This window comes from Tachypleus tridentatus, chromosome 13 (assembly GCF_004210375.1).
Source record: "Tachypleus tridentatus isolate NWPU-2018 chromosome 13, ASM421037v1, whole genome shotgun sequence".
In the NCBI taxonomy this organism is placed as follows: domain Eukaryota; kingdom Metazoa; phylum Arthropoda; class Merostomata; order Xiphosura; family Limulidae; genus Tachypleus; species Tachypleus tridentatus.
This window is the reverse complement of record NC_134837.1, coordinates 173385610-173402272: the sequence shown is the minus strand read 5'-3', so window position 1 is coordinate 173402272 and position 16663 is coordinate 173385610. Positions and strand designations below refer to the sequence as shown.

Below are 16663 nucleotides of genomic sequence, written 5' to 3'. Positions count from 1 at the left end.
TTGTATGTACAATTACTTTACACACATGTACATACAAATACATATTTAGAATGATGCTTTAACCCATATGACACGTTTTTTTTTACTTTATGATAAATCACTTTGCACAAAAACATCCATATGTTACATGCATATAGCAATATAGACTCTAAAAAATGCATGTACAACTATTTGTGTATCAATGTTAGCAATAAATACTAAATATGTGCTGTAACCCCAATAATTCCTTTAGTGTTTGACACCCTTGCATATAAGTTTTATCCACTCAGAACTGTCATGAGAAACTATCCATGTGAATAATTAGAAATAGGATCTTTATTCATTACAATTTCTGTCCTATGAGACATTTTAAGAAGTAAGGATTAACATTAACAAGCAACGTATTTTATTGTTTTTCTCCATCAAAATGTAATTTAGAACTACAAGGGTAATGTAGCAATATAAAAAGTAATAGGTAAGAGAGAAAAAATAAATACTCAATTGAAATGGCTGTACTTATTGCTTCTTGTCTCCCCATTTTAGTTAGATATTTTTTTACTCTTGGAAAGCATGTACTTGCATTCGTCCTTTTATCTCTCTCTTCTTTTTATTTTTTATACAGATAAAATTTTAACATTTTATTTTATATGAATTTTGAAAATAATATACATCCTAAAAACACAATTATAAAAGAATCACATTATATAACTTTGTGATTCAAAGTTATACCTTCACACGGTTACCTGATTACAACTAAAATGAAAGGTTTTATGGGTATAATATTTAAAAGAAGGTGTACTGATTTGTTGCAGGTGATATAAAGGAAAATAAGACATAACACTGAAATTGAACTAGAAATAAAACATTATTTTCTGAAGAAGAAAATTCAAAAATTAAATAAAAGTGAATGTTTGAGTGACATCAAAATGTAAAGAGTTTAATTTTGGCACAAGTAATCAGTATATAGAACTTCAATATAAGCTTTTACTTATTCATAATAAACAAACAAACTAGACTCCTAAGGAGTCAGAGGAAGCCTAATTTGAAACTGTCAACTATATGCATAATATACATTCTTTCTGCAACTGAAAAATCAGAAAAAGGGCACTACTCTGAAGAAATATCTGCTCTGTGTGAAGTTACCAGGTGATTTTCAAATAAGGTCTTATTAATTAACACAAAGTTGAAAACTGAACAATGAATAAATAAGACATAAGACATATATCACTTTAGGAAATATGCTTTATTGCTATAGAAGATATAAAATTCGAAAAAATATTTTATACATAGATTAGATGAATATTTTTCATCTGTATTTCTTTATCTTTTACTTCAGTCTGCAAAGTGACTATTGATGGAAGTCATCTGAAATGGCAGAAATTTATCTTAATCTACTGACTAGATTTAAAAGCACAAAAATATAAGAATATTGATACCTTACAGTATTTATTGTATGTGATTGCTGAATATTTACCTTAAAACATTGTGTGCGTTATTAATTATTATTGACCTCCCTAATTATCCAGAACACGATGAATGCGCCACACACAATCATGAGTGTGATCTAAATGCAATGTGTATAAACACAGAAGGAAGCTACAAATGTGAATGCCTAGAAGGATATCAAGGAGATGGATATAGCTGTAAACGTAAGTAAACTATTAGAAGGACAGTGTTGGCCTTAGCAATCGGGTAATCAGGAAAAACAGCCCAATAATAAGTTCTATACTATAACAGGGGAATTTAAAAGTACATAATCTCTTAAAAGATTTTTTAACAAATCTCATATCAGCTGCCTAGCTATTACGTTAAAATATTAAACATATCATTTTTTGTATATGTAATGAATATATATTAACCTTGAATATTATTCATAACTCCTTAGTCTTGAACTCCAAATAGGCATTTGTCCTTCTTGCTTAAAGGCAGCACTGGTGACAAACCAAATATATATTTAATAGTTACTTCTAGTAAATAGCCAAGTTGTTATTCAACTTAACTTTAATTTCTAAGCAATGTATATTATATTCTTACAGTTGTAGTGCATTGATTTAAAGTTTTCGTACTTTTACAAATTTAGTTTAATAAAGTAATAGTACTTGGATGTAGTTTCAAAACAATTTATTTTCAGTATCTCTTGTTTGCAGCATTTTGTAATCACACCTGTTTAAATGGAGGTCAGTGTGTGGCACCCGATGTTTGTTCATGTCGTCAAGGGTTTACTGGACCTAGCTGTGAAATAGGTAGGTATGGAAGATTAACTGGAATTAATTGGAAAAAAACACTTTTCAAAAAAGGAGCAAATTGTAAAACAGGCACACACACATACACACATGCATTTGAAAAACAAACACAATAATATTTTCTCCACTGGACTCATTATTTTTCTGGTGGAAATATATGCCTAATAACATAAAACTTAACTGTCTTGCTACCAAGACCTTTCATTCACAAGTAAAGTAATGCGTTTGTTCACAAGAAATGTAAGAATTGCAGTATATGGGTTGTAAACATCAGCTCATTTATCCTGTTCTACCCACTCTGCTAACATTTTTTTTAAATTTCAATTAGTTAAGTAATGATTTGCTAAACTCCATAACTTGTAACCAAATTATACAAGTATAGACTTTCAGTTTTTTAATTTTTATATAAAGAAAATTCATTGTTGTGCATGATTAGCAACAAATATAAAACTATATAAACAGAACATAGCAGTCAGTATGTGAGAGCAAGTGAGGACTAGCCTAAACAAACACTGAATAAAATCCCATTGAACCCCTATGGGAAAGTACATAGTTTTGTTATGTTTATGAAAAGCTTGTTGGCCCCTTCTAGCTTTTTTTCAAGTAACATTTTAGAATGAAGTCTGCCCCTGTGTGACTATAATATTGTGAAATGACAAAAGCCAAAACTTGCATCTCTTTTTGTTCTTTAATGCCAAAGTGGAAAACATCATATCTTTTCTTCTATCATGTAATTCTAGAGTGAGCGTACTCAAAGTATCCATCATTTTGAATTGTATAACTATTTGAGCATTATGTAATAGTAAATTAAAGTATGCCTTATGTACAGGTTTATGACTTGTTGTGATTTGTATGTTTAACATGAAGTAGTCTACAAAAGTTATTTGTCTAGATGCTTTATTTGTATAACATCTTTTCTTAAATTATTTAGAAATCTCACGATTTAATATAAAGAATATGAAATTTGTGTTAAAAGTGTTGCTGATTTTTATTCAACTTCCTTAGATGTGGATGAATGCAGTTTAGGTCTTCACCAATGCTACCCTAATTCACAGTGTATCAATATGCCAGGATGGTATTATTGTGATTGTATTCTTGGGTATCAAAGTTATCTAGTGGATAACAGTCTTGGAATTATGTGCCAAGGTATGACTATGATTAAGATGGTATCATATGAAAATAAGATATTATTCATTTTAAAATTAATTTATAATAATACATAAAATCATATTGGATCATGTGTAAAATTAGATGGTTGTTTGTTTACGAATTTTGCATAAAGCTATACAAAGATTCTTTTTATAAAACTGTCACTAATTTTTAACTGATAAACTAGAGGGAAGGCAGCTAGTAAACAGCACCCAACACCAATTCTTGTCTACTTCTTCTAATTGCACAATGAAATTTACCCTCACTCTTTCAACAAACCATGACTGCAAAATGTGGAACACACCCTGTAGTAGTTAGTTGCAGACTACGAGTCCATAAGCCCAAGTTAAGCACACTAACCCCTATGTGTTTTCCAGCCTTATCCTCAGATTATTATAAAGGAGCCACTACTTACCCGTGTGTGTACCCCTCGGTGTAGATTCTTGTACGTGGTGAGGGGACCTCGGAGGGAAGGTTCTGTTCTTTCAGTTTACCTCCTCTGGGATCTAAACATCCATCCACGTGTCTGCCGTGCATGGTGACCCATGAAGGGGAGGAGAGGATTCTGGTGGTTAAGGGGTCCAACACTAACACACCACTCTGTCCTCAATTCCTGTAGACGGGTGATCTTGGGGAGGTTCCCTCAGGGTCAATTGGCTGGTCCACTTGAGCTAGGGTTAACCAAGTAACAGTGTTGGATGTTCTCAACAGGTGTTGTGGACATTGTATCTGATGCTGGTGTTTGGGTATAGTGCTCATGAAACCCTGGCATTGCTGCAGTTTCCTAGTTTGGCACTGTAGTGCATCTCCTCATAGGGCCCCTTGGTGGGTGGGGTCAGTGGGTGCAGAAATATACTTTTTTTAATTATGGATCCCCAAATAAAACAGTGAAAAAACAGTTCATAGGTAAATGATCACGTCTTGAATATTCTGAGCAGCAATCTTCAACATCTTTAATACCTGTACCTCATTTTCTTATATTACATTCTCTTTCAGGTAAACCTTAGGGCAGATATCTCCCTTTTTTATTCAGAAGGGACTAGAGGAACTTGCTGGCTCTCCAAAGTTAGTCAAAAAGCTTCACTCTGGTGACATATTGGTGGAAATATTCTCATCTAAACACAGTGAACTCCTCTTACTTTCAAAGGTGATTGGTGATATACCCATTGAGGTTTTGCCCCATGCTACTTTGAAACCATCACAAGGAGTTACTGTTGAGATGGATTTGAAGAACATCCCTGAATCAAAGGTTCTCAATTGTTTCTCCACCCAAGGAGGTTCTTCAGTGAGGCTTATCTCCACTCCCAAAGATGGAATTATGGTGCCGATCAGTGCCCTCATTTTAACATTTACATCACTGCATCCACTTGCCACCATCAAAGCAGGTTATCTTAATTGCGAGGTACAGCCATACATTCCAAACCCTCTCAGATGTTTTCACTGTCAGCAGTTTGGTCACTCGAAGACATCATGTCAAGGTTCCTTGACGTGTGCTCATTGCAGTCACAAGGACCATGATACCTATGAGTGTGAAATGGATCCTCATTGCATCAATTGCAATGGCTTTCATCCATCCTACTTTTGTTCTTTCCCAAAGTGGTTGGAAGAAAAAGAGGTGCAGCATTTGAAAACGATTCAAAACATTACTTATCCTGAGGCTCAAAAGTTACTGTTCACCACTTCTTCTTGGATGTATGCTGCTGCACTTCATCCCACTACTACAGTGGGAGTACAAATGGATCTCTCTGTGCCTCCAAAAGAATCATTCACAAACCATATGGAAAGTCTTTTGACCTCCATGATTAAAAAAGTTAATGAATCAATGTCAACACCCATCTCTGTCCCAAACATTCATTTCAGCAAAGATCCATTTTCTTTGGTTCCAGGTATGGGCATTTCCTCAGATACACCTTCTTCTCCTGCCTCAAGATGCAAAACAATCATTCATTCATGTCCTCAGTTGCTGGAATCTTTTCCAACGATAAGACCTACCCAGTCGACCCAGGGCAGGATACATGGAGGTTGACAGACTTCCCTTGAATAAAGAAAATAAAGAATATATACGTTGTCAAAAACAGAATGGCTCTCCACCCAATTCGCTTACACATAAATAAAAATGGCTACTTTGATACAATGGAACTGTCGTGGTTTATATTCTAACCTGGATGATATCAAAGCACTGATTGCTTCCTACCATCCTGTATGTCGTTCCTTACAGGAAACATTTCTCAAACCTGCCAATACAATAACATTTCGGCAGTTTTCTCTATAGAGAAATGAAAGGTTTTGTAATGGACAAGTGTATGGAGAGTCCTTTACTGCTATTGATCTCTCAGTTTGCTCACCTTTACCATTCTCTCATTTTTCATGGAAGGTTGACAATAATCCACGAGGCAGTGATCATTTTCTTATACTTTTGAGAGAGACTGGCTGTGACTGATACCACCCAACCTGTGTGCCCTGGTGGAAGCTGGATCAGGCAGACTGGTCCACTTTCACTGCTCTCGCAGAACTTGATCCTGCCATCGTCTGTCAGCCATCAATAGACTGTGTGGCAGCAGTAACAGACAGTATTATACAAGCAGCTTCTCAATGTATTCCTTAAACCTCAACATGTTTTCCACTATATCCTCGTCCGTGGTGGAATTCTGCCCGCCACATGGCATGGAAGGCTCAAAAACAAACCTGGGATACTTTTCATAGGTACCCAATACTCTCAAACTGCATCACTTTCCAGCAGCCCCATGCACATTCTTGGTGAGTAAGACGTCAAAGCCAGAAGGACTCTTGGATTAAATTCACAACTAGCATATCTTCTTCTACCAGTTCCAAAGTCGTGTGGGACAAGATTCGAAAGGTCAGTGGGCAATATAATTCTGTCCCGCACTCGACCTTGCTCTCTGATGGCCAGGAAGTAGCTGATGCCTAGAGCATTACTGATACTCTAGGTCATAGTTTTTGCTGGGTATCTAGCACTTCTTTTTCATCCTCTACTTTCTTAGCCATCAAGACTCAGGCAGTGTGATCACCTCTTTCCTTTCAAACTGAGTGTATCTATGACTAAAATTGCCTCTTTACATTGGTGGAACTCAAACTGGCTCTTCATTGGTCTAGCAGTACATAGTCAGACTTCATGATGTTCACTACAAGATGCTGTGCTATCTATCTCCTGCTTCTCTTTTTATTCTTCTTATTGTTTTTAACCAGATCTGGCAGGATAATGTTTTTCCTAATGTCTGGTACTAGGCTATTGTCCTACCTTTCTTTGAGCCTGGGAAGGATCCCAAGATTCCTTCAAACTACCATCCAATTGCTTTCATGAACTGTCTCTGTAAGACCTTAGAAAAGATGGTTAATGCTCATCTCATTTGGTTCCTTGAATCAAACAACCTTCTCTCGCCCACCCACTGTGGGTTCTTATGACAGTGTTCCACTGGACCACCTGATTCGACTTGAAACATCAATTAGAGAAGCCTTTCTTAAAGGACAACATCTTGTATCAATAGTTTTTTACCTCGAGAAGGTTTATGATACTACATGGAGGTATAGCATTTTGCGAGACCTCCACTTATATGGGTTATGTGGACATTTGCCCATTTTTATTAAATTTTTTTGATAAACAGGGGATTCCAAATTCGTGTGGGTTCAACACTTTCCTGTTCTTTTCTAGAGGAACTTGGAGTCCCTCAGGGCTGTGTTTTGAGTGTCACATTTTTCAGTACAAAGATTAATACCATCACTGAACAACTCCCTCTTGCTGTTGCAAATGGACTCTATGTCGATGACTTGCATCTCATGTCAGTCATCGAACATGAGGTATATTGAGCGGCAACTACAGACTGCCCTCAGTAAGTTACTGAAGTGGACCAAAACAAACGGTTTTAACTTCTCTTTCTCTAAAACTGTTTGTTTGCAGTTTTGTAGCCAATTGGGTATTCAACCTGATTCTGAACTCTTTATCAGTGAAGTTGTGCTACCTGTGGTCTCTGAGACAAAGTTATTGGGGCTTATCTTGGCCATAAGCTGACCTTTATACCACACATCAAGCAGCTACGAGTCAAATGTAAAAGAGCACTGAACATCTTCCGTGTCCTCTCTCTTACACCACTTGGAGAGTGGGGCTGATGTTCTGTGCTAAAGATGTATCGTGTTCTTGTTCAATCAAATTAGACTATGGGCCACTGGTCTATGGCTCTGCCAGGACCTCAACCTTGAAATGCTGGACCCCATTTATCATCAGGGACTTCAGCTCTGCCCTGGGGCTTTCCATACTTCCCCAGTCCAGAGCTTATACATGGAGTTTCATGATCTTCCTCTTCACCTCTGCCATTTGCAACTGTCTTTACTATATGCTTTGAAACTTCGATCCTTACCACAGCATCCCACCTTGGGTTGTGTTTTTCTGCCTTTTGTTCCTTTTGGCCTTCATATCCAGGCACAGTTGGATGAATTGGGCCTGTCATTGGATAACATTGTTGTATGCACTGATCAGTCCATCTCACCATGGCTTATTACAATCCTCAAATGTGATCTCTCTTTAAGTGATCTATGAAAAGCAGATACTCCCGATTGAAGTACTGTCTGTTATATGCTGAACATCTTTTGAACCATCCTTCCATTCCTATTTATACCTCTTTAACATCTACTTCTATCCAGTTTTTCTGGATACCAGGCTACATTGGTATTCACTAGCTCTATCACTGCTATACCTGTTCTATTCATGGACTGTAGTCCTATGTTCTAGGCTTGGTGCCGTGACAATTGGCAGTCGACTTGGAGTGAGCAACGTGAAAACGAGATTTTCCCAATAAAATCCTCTATGGGACTTTGGCCGTCTTTCTTCCATAAGGATCGGAAAGAGGAAGTTGTCCTAACTAGACTACGCATTGTCACAGTTTTTTTAAACTCATTGTTTTCTTTTATCTAGGACTGATGTATCAATGTGTTGTCTGTGTGACACTCAGGTCACAATAGGCCACATTTTACTTGATTGTCGTCAGTACGACTCTCAACGACGACACCAATTAAACATGTTTTGGCCCAAACTTTATCTGTAACGTTAGACAGTGTCAGTTGTGATGGCCTTTAATCTTTTTAATGCGATTTAAGATTTTAATTTATAAATTAGACCTTTTAATGTAATTCCTTTTAAGAATTATAGTACCACTAGTTCGATTTGAAATTAGAAAATGGCCGTAACATCAAATAACTCGAAAACAAGATTGGAAAGGCTAACTTCAGGTGTCTAACGCTGATGTTTGAAGTTACCTGTTAGTCATCCTGGCGAGTTATAATAATTAAAATTATGCTCCAGAAAGTCTTTTAAAACTTGTATTACCTTACTTTTTGAAAACCGATGTGACGTCAAATAACTCGAAACCAGAACTGGAAAGGCTAACTTCAGGTGACTAACGCAAATGTTTGAACTTTTTTGTTAGTCATCCTGGTGAATTATGCTACAGAAAGCCTTTTACTACTTATGTTACTGTAGTTTCTGTCTTACTGTTGTAAACTAAATATAAAAATTGGATTTAACGCTATTTATGTTTTTAATACAGAAATTAAACTTTGTGTCTTTTACCTCGATTCCTTTTAACGAATTTTAAGAATTTTATTTTAATTTTAACATTTTACCGAATGTTTGGTGCTGATTGCCTGGTTCAGTGATTCTCAACTTGGGTGACGCGAGAGATTGGCAGGTGTGCTGCAATGTTTCTGAAACACATTCAACTGAATAAAAGCTACTATAGAGACACTCTGAAACCTTCCAAAACATTCGATGGTTTTCATTGAACTCGAGCACTGAGAAGTTCATACTTAAATTTCATTCTCGACTGCAACGGTTCGACTGTTAGTTTAATTGTGGCGTAACAAGCACATCGTACGTCATAAATGATGCACCAAACAATTAAACTGCTTTCTGGAACACGTTCTCATTCGGCGGTAAACTACAGCTACTACGCTGTACGTAGGAATTTTATATCAACTGCAGACTTTCGTGCTTATCGTGTATGAATTAGCTTATCATTTATCCATGGAAAAATATTTAAGTAAGTCTGGTGCTGCAAAGGAGAATGTGTTGAATCAAAAGCAAGGAATCAAACGAAAGTACAAAAACGAATACATCGAATACGGTTTTATCGCTTTGGAATCGGAACATTCTCAATTACCATTCTGCCTTCTCTGCAATGCAGCTTTATCGAACGAGGCGCTTGTTCCTAGCAAACTGAAGAGACACTTGGAAACAAAACATTCAGCTGTGAAGGATAAACTAAAAGAATACTTCGAGAATCTCGCGACTCAACAACATGAACAATCAAGGAAGCTTGTTAACTACATGAAGCTGCCCGTAAAAGGATTGATTGCAAGTTATAAGGTTGCTTAATTGTTGGCAAAACGCAAGAAAGCGCATACGGAGGCCGAATCAGTCATTGTGCCAGCGTTAGCAATCATTGTTGAAACTATGCTTGGAACGGATGCCGCCAAAAAGGTTAAGCAAGTTCCACTGTCCAATGACACAATTTCGCGCAGAATTGTAGACTTGTCGTCGGATTCAAAGGACCAAGTTTGCGAACACTTCAAAGCGCCTGAAGATGAATTGTCTCTGCTATGGTCTCTTCAAGTTGATGAATCTACTGACGTTAGTGGAAAAGGTCAAGTTCTGGCTTTTGCTCGATTCATAAAAGATGGAAAAATCGTAAACGAATACTTATTTTGCAAAGATTTAAAAAGTACAGCGAAAGGCCAAAACATTTTCGAGTTGGTGAATGAAAACATTTTGCACTTCAAATTACATTGGAATAACTGTGTCAGCGTTTGCACCGATGGCTGTTCTTCAATGCAAGGAAAAAAGAAGGGATTCGTCCCTCTGGTGCGCCAACAAAATCCAAGCATTAGGATTGTTCACTGCATGATTCACAGAAGCGCTCGTCTCCAAATCTTTGCCGAAAGATTAGCAGTCTGTTATGAATCAAGTTATTCAAGTAGTGAATTTCATCAAGTCTCAGCCACTTCAATCTCAACTTTTTCTCTTCTCTGTGAGGCGATGGATTCAGACTACAAAAAGCTACTGTATCACACTGAAGTTCGATGGCTTTCGAAAGGAAAGGTGTTAAAGCGTCTTGTCCAACTAAAAACTGAATTTCTTTCTTAGAGGTTGAGGAAGCAGGTTTTTAATTTTTTTCATGAAGAGATCTGATGGATGAAGGTTCAATTTCTCTCCAATTTGTTTGACAAATTAAATTCTCTGAACTTAAGTCTCCAAGGACCATCTGAAAACATTATTACTGCAGCGTCCAAACTGAAGGCCTTCGATCAAAATGTGACGCTGTGGAAGAATAAGATCTAGAAAGGAGTCCTTGATTGGTTTCCTTCTGTTAAGGAATGTCCGTCAAAGAAGAAAATTGTCCCTCAAATTTTGAACACATTAGGTGACCTACAGTCCGTACTAAAACATTACTTCCCGTTACTTGCTGTCAACGAATATAACTGGATGTCTTATCCATTCGGAATCAATGAGACAACAAATCTTACAACTGAGGAAGAGGAACAGCTCATTGATTTATGAAACGACAAATTTTATCATTTTATCAAAATGAGTGCATTCTAAACACAGTAAATATATGGTTGCTTTTCATTTTGAAATATTTTTTTTATGATTTCAGAACCATGACTGTGGTGTGGTTTGCAAGCATAATCAGTATTGTCATGTTAAATTATTGGTAACATGATCCTAATTCGGAAAGAGATGTTTGGTAAAAACACCTAATATGACTTGGTGGTTAGGGCCCTTGAGTCATAATCTGAAGGTTGTGGGTTCAAATCTCTATTACACCAAACATGCCTGCCCTTTCACCCATGAGGGAATTATAAGTAATGGTCAGTACCCCTATTTATTGATATAAAAGAGTAGCCTAAGAGTTAGTGGTGAGTGGTGATGAATAGCTGCCTTCCCTCTAGTCTTGTACTGCTACATTAGGGACAGCTAGCACAGATATTCCTCATGTAGCTTTGAACAATATTCAAAAAGAAACAAACAGTTAGTAAGAACATGTGTATGGAAAAACATTATGTTGATGAAATAATAAATTGGTAAATTATATAAGCATAATAAAGTTGTTTTATTTTAACAAACGTATCACACATTAAGTAGAACATTTGGTAAGAAATATGTACAACAAGTATCACTTTCTTTGGAAATAAGAAACAAAGAGTACCAAGTTCATATGCATATAGGTAAGTTTCAGTTACCTGCTTTAACAGGTAAAAAGTCTGGATTAGGTCTAAATATACTTTTGAATGAAACTTTTCTCTGTCACCAATCCAAAACTAAAGAAAACAAAGAGGTTGTTTAGAATTGATAGAAGTCATCAAAGATGGCAGGCTTTTCACAAAATATGGCCATGGCCCTGGCAGCATCACTCAAATGTGGCTGTGTTTATTCCCCTAGTTTTCATATGCCACAAGACTTGGATTCCCATGTACACCATGATTAACATGGCTCAGCAACATTTTGCATGTAAATCATCATGTTACAACTCTCCACCAACAGGAGCACAACGCGTGTTACTCCCTCTTTTGATTCTACCAAACTATCATTTCTTGTTAGGCAGTGATCAAGTGAAGATGTTTTTCACATGTGCTCTTTTTATGTGTTCATTTCTTTTTTCTTCTCCTTCTTTCTTTCTGTTTTTTTGTTAGGTACTGATTTTCTTGCTCAGTTAGTTTTGTCTGTAGTAGTTTTTCATGATAATTTATTTTTGTTTATTGAATTTGTTCTCATTTTCAGCATCTCCATAATTGAAGATGATTTCCAAAGTTTGTGTTTTACAACATCTGATATTATCACTGCTACTTCAATTTCCATTACCAGCTTCAGATTTGGGGTCTCAGTTGAGGAATTTTGGGCTATTATTTGCCAGGAGATTGATATCTTTACTTCTCCCAACAACATTTGGGTTCATACTCAAGTTTTTTGTAATTGTACATGAGAGGGAAGATTTTGATTGATTTATTTTCTTTTTTCCACCTTCTACCTATGTCTTGCCTGCTTATGTATTTTCATGATAATTCTATTTCTTCCACATCCATTTTCTCATGTTCATCTTACCTTTACAGCTCTCCTACATGGATCTCCTTTCTGTGGTATTACACCATACCACTGAGGATTTTTTTTTTAAAGGATTCATTTTCTCTCCTTACTTCTCATTGGTAATAGAGTAACCCAAGATTAGTAGTGGTGGTGATGACTCGCTGCCTTCCTTGCAGTTTTACACTGTTAAATTAGGGATACAAGCACAAATAGCCCTCATGTAGCTTAATTAAAAAAAACAAACCAGCCATGATGTATACTCATCGTCTGTATTTTACACTGTTGAAATGTATTCCATGAGATTACTGGTAGATTTTCCTCATGATATATTTGCTTCATTAATGTGCCAATTCCAGGCTGCTAATATCCCTCATGTAGCTTTGTGCAAAATTAAAAAAATAAACAAACCAGCCATGATGTATGCTCATGGTCTGTATTTCACACTGTTGAAATGTTGTGTTCCAGGAGATCACTCGTAGATTTTTTCTCATGATATATTTGCTTCATTAATATGCCCATTCCAGACTGTTAACCTGTGGACTTACACAAATAAAGAGAAGAAGATAACTGCACATAGCATCTCTGCTATTCTCTTGATTGAATAACTCTGGGGCAGTCTTCTTTTCAAAATAGGGTTTTCATGATCATTGGACTGTCTCCAATACTTATGTTTATCCATACTTTCCACTGCATTTTATTTCCTTTGTTATTTTAGTGGAATATTGAAGTCATTGACACTTTCCAGTTCCAAGCTGCTGAAGTGATGGACTATGAAGAAAGAGTTCTGAAAGTATTTGCTTCCCTTCAGTAGTGAGTAGGGCAGTAGAGTTCTGTTGGTGTAGATGGCATGCTATCCTTCAATCATGCCCTCCACCTTCATGTGGTGCTCCCTGAAGTTTATGTTACTTTAGAGAAGATCCATCACATTCTTGTTCATCCCTTCAATTGGGGTCCCTCATCCTACCATCACTTGGATGATGGCTACCAGTGATGTTTATTTGACGTTAACGTATGTGCGTATCAGTACATACTGAGTCCAAGAATTAAGCTTTCCTGTCATAGTATAAATCATCATTTCATAATACTTGGTAAGAAGGATTCACTTTGAAGTAAGAAAATGATTTGAACTATCTAAATTACAAATAGAAAATACGTCAAGAAACACTAGATTACAATTAGAAGATATGTCGATTTTTAAACAAATGTGTCGAGAAACACTAGATTACAGATAATTTTTCCTTATAAAGAAATGAACTCTTCTTACTTTTGTCTGAATCCTACATTTTTTTATGTAATCAAAACGATGCTGTTTTGTGGATATTATCACTTATATTCATCAACCGATATATTGTTTTCCATGAAGATACTGATGAATGTCTTCAAGATTCTCACACATGCCACAGTACAGCTGTTTGTATTAATGAAGATGGTGGATTTCGATGTGAATGTGATGACAATAATACCTGTTCTTTAGGTAAGTTTGAATATTTCACATTTTGTTATATTTTGTACTTAGTATGTATTTAGGACAGTCTAATATGATTCATCAGGTTTTTACAGAAAATGCTTGTGTGTTTTGTTTTTTTTCACATAAAACTGTTATAACTTAGATTGTTAGTAACTAAGAATAGGATAAGACTTAAGTTTTTATTGTGTATTCCAGAAGCAAACTTTAGAAAATTAAGTTTCATGTGAATATTGACATAACCTATTTTGAACACTTAACATCATAGCTATGTGCAGTTTATTTACTAATATTTTATAGGTTGCATATACCATGGAACAGAGAGAGCTAATGGAGATACCTGGTTTGTAGAGAGTGACATCTGTTCACAGTGCACATGCACCAATGGTGTAGTCAGTTGCAACAAATTTGAGTGTGACTGTAATAGGCCTGATGTAGACCTAAATTGTTGCCCTGAATGTGATCAAACATCATACTGTCACCATCAGGAGGTCACCAGGAAATTTCGTAATGGAGAGCAATGGATTTATCAGTGCCAAATCTGTGAATGTTTAGTATGTTTTTATGATTTTTAAGACTCGCAAGTTTAATTTCTTATGACACATTTTTGATAGATGTAATAATATAGTTATCGTAATTTCTATGACTACTGCAGTATAGTCTGATTACAAATTCTGTATTTTTCTGAGTAAATACTTCTGCAGAACAGCTATGACCTCTAGGTTAATAGCAATTACCATAGTCCATTTTATGGGATAAATTACAGATAAAGTCTATTGTAGATAATTCTAAATCATGTAACTTCTCAGATACCCAGAGGTTTCTAGATATATATGTTTACCTTTTAACCACCTAATGCAATTACAATACACTATTCTAATCTTGGACTACATAAAAGTATTTTTGAAAATAAGCAATTGGTTTTGGTCATTGGATTATGAAATTTACAGAAAGAATAAATTAGTGTTATAATTCTAAAGTTGCCAGTATGGGAAGTTTGGTGTGAGATACTCTTTAAGTATCAAGACTACATTTGAGAAGGAATATATGCAATATTTAAAATATTTACAATAGTGTCCAAAATGGACATAATTGATCTAGAATAGAATGTAAGCAAACTTTTCCAGTCGTTATGAGCTTTTTTATTGTACTTTTGAGTTATTTCTTCTTGAATAAAAATTTTAATACTATTAGTTAAAACTATCACTTTCATAAATTAAAATTAATTTTGGGGCAAGATGATTTTTAACAATACAATTTGTTTATGTTTAAGGTATAAATTATATGTCATTCCTTAACATAGCACACTTTAGTTCAAGTTTGATCTATAATTGATCAATTATTTATACATTCATCACTCTGCTAATAAAGATTTTGTAATTTACTTACTTTCTCAGTTGTAAAACACTTGTTGTAGTACTTTATTAAAACCTTCTTTAAATCTATATTGTATAGCTTTTATTAGTTTTGCAATATTTTTTCATCTAAATGATACTGAAGTTTTATAAAATACAGTTTATTTTTTCATAACTTGTTTTTCAAGTATGGAGAAGTTGATTGCTGGCCAGTTGATTGCCCTCCAGTCATGTGTGACCATCCAGTTCAACAGCCTGGTGATTGCTGTCATCAGTGTGATGATGATCCCTGCAATTCTCAGACTTTTAGCAGTGAAGAAATCAGTGGAAATGATACTTCAGTTATTCAAGCTGGACGTGGTTGTTTCTACAAAGGTCTTATGTATCGTTACGGGGAACAAGTACCTGTTGGTGAAGACCCCTGTACTTCTTGTTCTTGTAAGGTACATAATTAATTTTATTAGTTTACAATAACAAGAAAACTGAGCTCTGTCACATAACAGAGGTCTTTTTGACTGTAGTTTTGAATAATTGTTCCATTTTGGGAGGAGAAAAATTAATATTGGTAAGAATTAATTTTTTTTAAGCCAGTATTCTGTGTTTCATATTTAATTGTTAAAGACTATATGCTTTATACTTACATTTGTTAAATGTTTGTGGTGAATAAAGTTAAAGTAAAAATTGGGGTATGAAGAAAATTAACAATTCTTATCATCATGAACATGGAATTTTTTTTGATCTATCAAACTTGATTGAACATAGTGTTCATGTATATTGTTTCTTTGTTTCTAAACATTCATTGTGATAAAGTTATTAAAATATCTTAAATGTTTAATTTATTCTGTATTAAATGAAATATTCTAAAATACAGGTGCAGTTTTTATGTTTATGTAATATGGAAATGCAAGTGGTAACATCTCAGATTCATAATTACATCATCAAATAAACTGTGGAGGACTAGAAAATAATTGTGTTTTGTTTTCTGTACATCATTGCATTAATAAAAAAAAGCAAAAAATCTAGCACTTATTTCATTTTATTATTTGCATGGAAACTAAGTTGTAGCCTAGCCTATATTAGCACAAAGAGCACTTTTGGAGCACTGTTTTAAAACTAACAAATGCAGTAAGTTTCTTTTATCCTTTTCTCTTTTACACTTATTTGTAGTAATCACAAGGAAGATAGTTTAAAACTGAATATCCTTTCTAGAATTTTTAAAGGTGAAATGTAAAGACTGATACAGTGCTAAGGTCTAATGCTTCCAAGTTTTAGCCAGTTGATATGAAGAAATTCATTAGCTTTTTAGTAACATGTAAAATTAAACTTAATTTGTCAATAAATTGTGATGCAATGTTTGATTATGGCTTAAAACTTATATTTA

The 16663-nt window shown here is 35.1% G+C and overlaps 1 protein-coding gene across 4 annotated transcripts in view; it reads left to right on the top strand.

Annotated features, from left to right (window-relative positions):
• LOC143238147 (protein kinase C-binding protein NELL2a-like) overlaps positions 1-16663 on the top strand; it is a 118404-nt gene that overhangs the window by 93797 nt on the left and 7944 nt on the right. For all 4 annotated transcript variants that reach the window (XM_076478119.1, XM_076478118.1, XM_076478120.1 and 1 more), the window contains exons 13-18: positions 1506-1628; positions 2127-2222; positions 3228-3368; positions 13826-13936; positions 14228-14481; positions 15471-15725. In XM_076478119.1, the coding sequence (XP_076334234.1) occupies positions 1506-1628; positions 2127-2222; positions 3228-3368; positions 13826-13936; positions 14228-14481; positions 15471-15725 (980 nt within the window). The remainder of the gene's footprint in view (positions 1-1505; positions 1629-2126; positions 2223-3227; positions 3369-13825; positions 13937-14227; positions 14482-15470; positions 15726-16663) is intronic.